We start from the raw sequence: 9,337 nt of genomic DNA on the forward strand, positions 1-9,337 counted from the left end.
TAGATATTGTGTTAGTAGCAGGTGTTGCTTGGTGCAACCACAGATAATAACACTATTGTATAAATAAAATAAAATAATAATTAATAGGTGTTGAGTGTACAACCAATCAAAATGCCTTTTAGATAATACGGTGAATACGGGGCGCCGGTGTGCAATATAGTAACATGCTGTACCATGCACAATATGGGCACCATCGCCTAGGGGCAGCCGGGTTCGAGTCTGGCATTGGTCATTTGCCAACCTTGCACTGTCTCTCTCCCATCCATTTTCAGCCCTATCTGTTAAAGGCACAAAAAATGATCTATACATACAGTAGTTGTCCCTAAAACAAATGTCAACAAGGCATCTGCAAACTCCTCCTCTCGTTTTTTGACTTTCCTCTCTTCCTGTGTGTTTCCAGGTGGACCAGATGAATAAAATAGTGGAGGTACTGGGGATCCCTCCCAACCACATGCTCGACCAGGCCCCCAAAGCGCGCAAGTACTTCGACAAGCTGTCGGACGGCCTGTGGACCGTCAAGAAGAACAAGGACATTAAGAAGGTACTATATCCCTCGGCCTCCGTGAGTAACACTCTGCTCTCTCTTAAGCGTTGAAGTAGAAACCCCACCCTCCTCATCATCCTCCTCTCCTCCACCTCCCCTCCCCTACCGTGTCCGGAGAGGGAACGAGAGACACAAACAACAAGAAACCACAAGGACAAAGATGACCCACCAAGGCCACCAAAACAAACAAACAAACAAACAAACGGGGGGGGGGTGTAAAAAAGAGATGGAGATGCTGTTTCGCCAGTCAAGTCAGATTTGGACGTTTTATTTGGATTGCTCTGAGCTACTACGGATGCTCTCCTCTCCTCCCCTCTTGCCGCCTTGCCTTGTCACCACCTCCCCCCTGTTAGGAATGGGCCCGAGCCTTCATCTCCAGTCTGTAGTCTCCACAGTAGAGTTCACCACCACCACCACCATCATCATCATCACCATCATCATCCTCACCCTTCACATCTGTCAGTTACAAGAGCTCAGACCATTAATGCCTTAGAAGAAGTCCACAGTTTGAGTTGAATATGTGATGTAGTAATGAGGACGAGGGACACAAAGCACAAGTCAAATAGGAGAAAAGAGATGGGTGAATGCATGGAAGGATGAATGTGTGGAGAAAGAGAGAGGGATGGATGGATGGATGGATGGATGGGTGGATGAATGAAGTAAGGAGGAGGGACAGAGTGATTGATAGAGAGAGAGAGAGAGAGGGAGGGGGAGTAGAGGAAGGTGAGGCAAGGTGAGCGCATCCCCATGTAGAGGGGTCCAGACAACGCCGTAATTCACTCTGCAAAAAGGGATTACATGCAGCAAGTGTCACACCAGGTCAGCTCAGCACGTGTGTATACTGTACATGTGTGTGTCTGTGTGTGTATGGGAGTGAGCAAGCTTCTGTGTTAAGGAGATAAATCAAGACAGTGTAGTGGAAGAAGGAAGGGTTTCCTGTTCAAACACTCTGATAGCCAGATTCCTGTGTGTGTGTGCGCGTATGCGTGTGAGTATGCGTGTGTGCGTGTTGGTTTCGTTTGTTGGTGCGTGTCTGCGTCAAAAGTGTGAGAAAGGAGACAGTGTAACGGTTAAATACAGCCCCCCCCCCCCTTCCCATTCCATTCCTCGAATGTCCCATCATCCTCCTCTCACTCACCTCTGACATCATCTGATCCATTTACATTCTAGCTAGTGCCGTCATCCACGACACAGCCCTGTCGTAAATCCCTAATCTCACTAAGAACAATGCCTGATCTGAAAATCCATAGACCTTTCTCACACAGTAAAAAAACACCTTACGCTGCTCCCAGCCTCAAGCAGATTGAGTGCTTTTGTTGGATTATTGAAATGTTTTGGGTTGTAGCTAGCGAACGACCCCATGTGACTTCATAGCTGTCTTGTTTTTGTTTTGGTAGAGAAATGTCGTCATGAGATTGTGGGTTGGAGAAAACAGTGGAGTAGTGCTAACCGTTGCTCTGCATCTCTCTCTCTCTTTGTTTTCTCTTTTTGTCCCGATCCCACTTCTTTATCTCTTTGTCCTCTCTTTCCCTCTCTCTTTATCTATCCTTCTCTCCCTCCTTCTCCATCATCATTTCTCTTTCTACCCCTCTCTTCTATGTCTCTCTCTCTCTCTCTCTCTCTCTCTCTCTCTCTCTCTCTCTCTCTCTCTCTCTCTCTCTCTCTCTCTCTCTCACCCTCTTCTCCTATTTCTTCTTTCTGTACTCTCTCCACCCCACCTCCTCTCACTCTCTCTCTCCTCTCCCCTCTCTTCTCTCTCCTCTTCCCCCTCTCTCCTCTCCTCTCCTCTCTCTCTCCTGCAGGAGTACAAACCCCCGGCGACGCGGCGGCTGCACGAGATCCTGGGCGTGGAGACGGGCGGCCCCGGGGGCCGGCGGGCGGGCGAGCAGGGCCATGCGCCCTGCGACTACCTGAAGTTCAAGGACCTGATCCTGCGCATGCTGGACTACGACCCCAAGACGCGCATCACGCCCTTCTACGCCCTGCAGCACAACTTCTTCAAGAAGACCACGGACGAGGGCACCAACACCAGCAGCTCCACCTCCACCAGCCCTGCCATGGACCACAGCCACTCCACCTCCACCACCAGCTCCGTATCCAGCTCGGGTAAGCACCCACACCGCTACTACAAACATAACACACCAGTACTACACACATGCAGAGTGGCAAACACACCCTGCTATGGAGCACAGCCACCTCCACCTCCATATCCAGCTCGGGTAAGCATCTACACCCATATCGCTACTACACACATACACACCAGTACTACACACATGCACAGTGGCAAACACCCCCTGCTATGGAGCACAGCCACTCCACCGTCTCTAGCTGGTGTAAGCACCCGTAGTAACCCTACACCCACACGGCTACTACACACACCGCTGCTACATACAGTACGTACTACAGTGTTTACAGTGGACGGTACAGCGCAGTACATGCACACACCCTGCCATGGACCACAGCCACCTCCACCACCACCTCCATCTACAGTTCGGATGGGCGTCTATAGTAACCCTACACCCACGCTGCTACTAACACACTGCTACTACACACAGACACTGGTACGATAGTTTTACAGTGGACAGTAGTACACTCCACACCGTTACATTTTAACATGCACAGTGGTAAACACACTCCAAACTCACTCCATATCCACCACCAGCTCCGTTCATCTGAACTCCCACAGTCTGAAACCCATATGGCCACCAATGCCTCTAATACCCACACTGTTACAAACACACCCTGCTATGAACCACAGCCACCAGCAGCTCTGTCTCCATCTCCGGTTTGGGTGAAGTGAGCTGACGTAGGCAGTAACACCTCCATAGCTACACAGTAACTACTACGCACACTGTAGCAAACACGCTCACTGTAGACCACAGCTCACCATGGTCTACAGCTTGGGTGGTCACTCGACAACTCGCATGGGCTAATAATGCCCCTATACTCAATCCCATACTAACACAACATTACTACTACACACTCTTTGCCTGCACACTCCACAGACATTCCAAAGTGTCTCTAAAAGCAATACTGTGCACCGTGTAAGGCTATAGCTAGAATTGTTCCGTTCGTATTCACTGATGAACATTCAGCAGAGGTACTGTAGAGTTGTTGCTCAATTCGCCCTCTACAACCCCCTTGTCCCCCTCTTCTCGTCCCACAGGTGGATCCAGCGGTTCTTCCAACGACAACCGGAATTACCGGTACAGTAACCGGTACTACAACAGCGCAGTCACTCACACAGACTACGAGATGCAGAGTCCACAGGTGGGTGGTCTTGCAACACACACACACACACACACACACACACACACACACACACACACACACACACACACACACACACACACACACACACACACACACACACACACACACCTCTCTTCTGTTAGCTTGTGACTTACAGTAATTCATTTGTTACCCAGAAAGGAGTGGTTTTGAATTACATATAAATTCACTTTCTAGTTCCAGTCTTCTAACTGATATCAATTTATGGCTTTACTCCCAAACATTTGCTTTCCTCGCCGGATTTCCCCTGTATTCATTTATTTCCTGCCATCTGTCCTTTTTCCACCTCTTTTTTCACCCCTTTTTCTACCCTCCCCGATTCTCTCCTTAAACCCCACCTCTATCTCTCTCTGCTTCCTCCTCCTCTCTCTCGCTCTCTCTCTCTCTGCCTCCTCCTCTCTCCCCCTTTATCCTCTATCTCTTTCCTTCATTTTCTCCTCCCTTTCACTCTTCCTTCCCCCCATCTCTCCTCTCCACCTCTCTTCCTCCATCTCTTTGGTCCTACCCATCCTCTTTGTCCCTCTTCTTCTCTCCTCCCCTCATGGCTAATCATCTCTCATCTCATCTCATCTCATCTCATCTCATCTCTCATCTCTCCCCTGCTCGTTCTCTCCCTTCCCCCTCTCCTCTCCTGCACCATCCTCCTCTCCCCTGCCTCATGTAATCTCTTCTACACCAATACTTCTCCTTTCCCCACCCTCTATCCCTCCATCATCACCCCTCCATTCCTCTCTCTTCTCCTCTTCCCATTATTCTGCTCTCCATCCTTCTGTCTTTTCCTTTTCTCCATCTCTCCATCCTTCTCTCTTCTCCTCTCCTCTCTCCTGTCCTGTACTTTCCTCTCCTCTCCTGCATCTCTCCTCTCCTGTATCTACTCCTCTCCCCCGCTCCTCCCCTACCTCCCCTCTCCCCTGCTCCTCTCCTGCATCTCTCCTCTTCTGTCCTCCTCTATCCCCCTCTCCCAGGCTCCGTCTCAGCAGCAGTTGCGGTGGCCTAGTGGCGAGGCGGGCGGCGAGCCTCAGTACCCACAGCTGTTGCTCCACAAGCCGGCGGCGGCCACGCAGCACTCGCGCCACTTCCTGGGCGGCGTGGGCGTAGGCGGGGGCATGATGGAGACGCACCACCCGCACCCCATCTACGGCAGCCACCACAGCAACGGGCGCCAGCTGCGGCAACCGCAGGGTCCCCAGAACCAGCCGCAGGGCCAGAGCTCGCAGCCAGGCCAGGGCGGAGGAGCCCTAATGCCCGTCTCCTCCCCACAGATGCAGGACAGCATCGAGCTCAGCCTCACGCACCACCACCACCTGGGTCAGTCTTCCATCCTGCAGCCGCCCCCGTCCAGCCTGGACTCCAGCCAGTATGGCTCCTCCAACCTCCACCTGGGCCTCTCCGCCTTTCGGACTAGGACGGTCATGGGTGCGCAGCAGCCCCCGCAGGCCGCCTCGCAGCAACAGTTGGCCCAGACGCCGGCCTCTCAGGACAGCATAGTGGCTGCCTCGGGCCTGGGCTACATCCCCCCCTGCTACCCGGGCAGTAACAACAATAACAACCCCCCGCAGGGCAGCGTGGGGGTGGGGGTGGGGGTGGGGGGCGGCTTGCTGACCGGCGGGCCTCCGCCCAGGGGGGGTGGGGGGCGGCCTGACTCGGAGGAGACGGCTATGATGGGTGTGTGCAGCAGCGGAGGTAGCGGCAGTCAGAACGCGGGCAACTCTTGATAAATCTTGAACAAATTCCAAAAGCCATACAAAAAGTTTTAAAGGATAAAAACAAACAAACAAACATAAAAGGATGATCCAACACGCATTACGGACGCATAATAGTAAAACGCACCTGACACACAGACGACACATTTACACACACATGGCCACTCATGACAGAAATGCAGAGATAAACTTGTGAAATATCAAAGGATTTTTTTTTTTTTTTCGTTTGTTTTTTTTTTTCCTTTCTTTTTTTTTTGTTTCGTTTTGTTTTGATTTGCATGGGGAGAAGTTGGAGGGAGGGGGAGTGGGGAGGATTTGAGAAACCTTTGTATCCTTTTTTTTTCTCAGTTGACTTTTTTTCCTTTTTTTCTGTTGAAAGATTGGAGCAGAGGGCTTGAGTGGTTGGAAATGAAAGTTTCAGAAAGTTTGTTTTTACAATTATTGTTATTGTTATCATTATTATTATGATTATGATTATTATTATTAGATTTTATGTGATTTGAGGACAGGTTTGCAGCGAGATTTCTGTTTTGAGGGTTTTTTGAGTGTGGGAACTAAGGGGCTGAGGACAGGATTGAAGTGAGAAAACCGAATGTGGTGCTTAAGAGGGGAAAAAAAGCAAGAGAGAAACCTTTTTTTCTGACTTATGGTCTAGAAGTAATTTTTACCTTTTTAATTTATTGAAAAATCACTACATGCGGAGGGAAAAAAGATTGGAATAATTCAAACAATTTTTAGAGGTGGTCATTTTTTCTGGGGGTTATTTATTCAGTGATTTAATTTATACAGTTAATTTTTTTAAAATCTTTTTGAGGGACAGATGACATGCATACTTCAGACAACAACATACTGGGATTTTTTTTTTCTTTTTTTTTTTCCTTCAGTTGAGTATATCCCACTTTCCCCACTGTACCCCCTCCCCCCTTTTCCGAACACGCACACACAAACCACAAGACACACAATTACAGACGCACACACACAAACACACCCTCGACACAGAAAGAAAAAAAAACACTTTTGTTACTTTTTTTATGTTTCCAATCTTCTCTCGCTTGACAACACTGGCTTATATATCTCGAAACTTATGAAACAAAAAACCGTACAAATAAAAAGTAAAAAGCAAAATGACAAGCAAGCGTAGTCACACCACATAACGAGAGAGTGCCACTGGCGAGGAGACGCCAGTCTTTCCCGACGAGGAAGGGGGAGGGGGAACGGAACTTCCGTGTTACCGCTAACGGAGGAAGCGATGCGAGGAGCACGAAGAGGAGAAAAAGGAAAAAAAACACGTAAACAACAACAAAACATTTTGCCAGAAGGAAAACCAAAATGCTTCCCTGTTGTTTGTTTCAAAATAGTCTGCCTTCTACTTCGCCATCTCACCAGACTGTCTCTTGATCTCTTTCTCTCTCTCTCCTTCTCTCTGTCTCTTTACCCTCCTCTCACAAACTCTCTCTTTCTCTCGCCTTTTGTCTGACTTTTTTTTTAAATACTTTTGTTTTGTTTGTTTTGAACACAAAACTGAAAATAAACCTTTTTTGTTTCTTGTTTGTTATTAACTCGAGATATGCTAAGCCAAATCTTGCTCACCTTGCTCACCTTGCCCCCCTGTGCCCCTCGCCTCTCTCTCTCTCTCTCTTTTGCTCTCTCTCTCTCTCTCGCTCTCTCTCTCGCTCTCTCTCTCTCTCTCTCTCTCTCTCTCTCTCTCCCCCTCCCTCCCTCCCTCTCTCTCTCTCTCTCTCTCTCTCTCTCTCTCTCTGAGCTGTTCTTTTTTTTTTCTTACCTCCCTCTGCCCCATCTTTATGTTAGAGGGAGGTGGAGGGAGAGGCTGTTATTTTTTTTTATTACTGTTATTACTACGATGATTTTCTTTTCACAGGAGGACGAAGTACATTAAGTGTGTATATGTTTCTATATACATGGGAAGGGGATGTGTATCCCCGGCAACCCCAGCACCCTTCTAAAAAGCCCTTCCTCTGGCTCTTGACTTCGCATCTCTCCCTCCTGGGTTTTTTTTTTCCTCTCGCGTCTCTCTTTTTCTCCTTCCTCCCTCCTTCACAACACTCTGTGAGTGCTGTATGCCATCAAGTCAAAAAAAAGTGAACTACTTCTCTCTCTCGGCTGCTATCTCCACTCTCAACCATGTTCGGATTGCTGCTAAAGAAAAACAGACAGATGAATAAATGAAAAATAAATAAATAAATAAAAATGAATAAACTTTTTAACCCTCCTGCTTCAGAAAAAAATGGAAAATAAACCACTGCATCTCATGTATTTATTACTATTTAACAAGAAAAAAAGAAAAAAAATGAACCTGTGCTCTGCTTTGTCATTTTTTTGGTTCCCTTTTCTTGCTTTCAGGAAAACAAATGCTTGTATTTACATGACTCTTGAAGCATATGATGCTGTGTGTCTGACATTGTGTCTGCAACAATACGAGGGAGCGATCCATATGAGGGGTCATTATGGGTCATCTGAGATGACTTCACTGAGGAAGTGAATGTTTTAACAGGGTTATATGAACACTTGCCTTCATGCTACAGCACGTGTGGTGCAGCGATGGACCACTCAACTGGTTTTCTAGGGTTTTCTACTCCTGAAACATGGGTTTTAATCTCTTGAAGCAGGATGAAGAGGGGCACCTCGAAGGAATAAAATCTAAAATCAATTTTACCTTCTACTTTTATATGTATGTTCAAGGTTTCTTTGCATCATAGCTAACCAGAAAAAAAAAACTTCAGGGTTCCCACAGGTCAGGAAAATTCTGGATATATTTCAAAGAAGACTGTTCCAGACATGGGGGTTGGGAATGATTGTGTTTAATCTGTGAATGTTATGGGCAAAAACTTTGAGCATGGGCGTCAAAAAGTTTGCTGTAGGCCTACTGATTTTCCTCTTAATTTTCCTTAATCATGCCAATTAAGTGCAAGGACTTAAGATGAATTTGATTGGTTGAAATGTGCCCAAATCATTATCCAAGTGATGGTAATCTAATTTCTAGGTCAGAAAAGGTCAAGAAGTCTGGCAATTTTACACCTGATGGGCAGTGGGAACCCTGAATGTTACTGATTGCCCTTACACTGCACACAAATCAGGCAGGATGATTTACAAACCTATATTTACCATTTCAAATCCTGTCCATGTCCAAAGATGACATGCTTCTTGTATTGTTATACTACAATGGTTACATTTGTTTTACAATTTACAGTGGAAGTGGAGGTCCTTACAGAACCAACATTTGTGTCAAAAGGTTTGCTATAGGCCTACATTTTCCTGCTATGATTAGCTTACTCATGCCAATTAAGAGCAAAGAATTGGAATCAAATAGTATGGGGATGAATTTGATTGGTTGAAATGTGCCCAATCGTCATCCAAGTGATGGGAACCTGATTTTAGATCAGAAAAGGTCGAGGAGAAGTCAAGCAAGTTTACTACAACTGACGGGGAGTGGGAACCCTGAATGCCGGTGGTGACCCAGGCAGGATAATTTACTAACCTATATTTTTCATATACCGTATTTACTATTTCAAATCCTGTCCATGTTCAAAGATGACTTGCTTTTTCTGCAATCTTGTGATATATTGTTATGAAAAGTGAAAAAAGTGAAAGCCCATTGGGAAACTCCAACTCCCATTGTCATTGTGACAGCACTCCACAGCACACAAGTGAACACTGCACACAACGAAATTGCCTCTGACAAGGACAACCTCTGACGCCCTAACCGCTCACCCATGACTGCCCATATACTTATACTATAATGTTTAAATTACAGGCCTTACTGTACAACAGTTACATTTGT

At 46.9% G+C, this 9,337-nt stretch overlaps 1 protein-coding gene across 2 annotated transcripts in view; it reads left to right on the forward strand.

Annotated features, from left to right (window-relative positions):
* The window catches only part of dyrk1b (dual-specificity tyrosine-(Y)-phosphorylation regulated kinase 1B), a 54,605-nt gene extending 46,399 nt beyond the window's left edge, over positions 1 to 8,206 (forward strand). For both annotated transcript variants that reach the window (XM_063199477.1, XM_063199476.1), the window contains exons 8-11: positions 401 to 541; positions 2,347 to 2,650; positions 3,711 to 3,814; positions 4,801 to 8,206. In XM_063199477.1, the coding sequence (XP_063055547.1) occupies positions 401 to 541; positions 2,347 to 2,650; positions 3,711 to 3,814; positions 4,801 to 5,550 (1,299 nt within the window). In that variant the 3' untranslated portion in view covers positions 5,551 to 8,206. The remainder of the gene's footprint in view (positions 1 to 400; positions 542 to 2,346; positions 2,651 to 3,710; positions 3,815 to 4,800) is intronic.
* The last annotated feature ends 1,131 nt before the right edge of the window (positions 8,207 to 9,337 follow it).

This window comes from Engraulis encrasicolus, chromosome 5 (assembly GCF_034702125.1).
Source record: "Engraulis encrasicolus isolate BLACKSEA-1 chromosome 5, IST_EnEncr_1.0, whole genome shotgun sequence".
NCBI classification, from domain to species: Eukaryota; Metazoa; Chordata; class Actinopteri; order Clupeiformes; family Engraulidae; genus Engraulis; species Engraulis encrasicolus.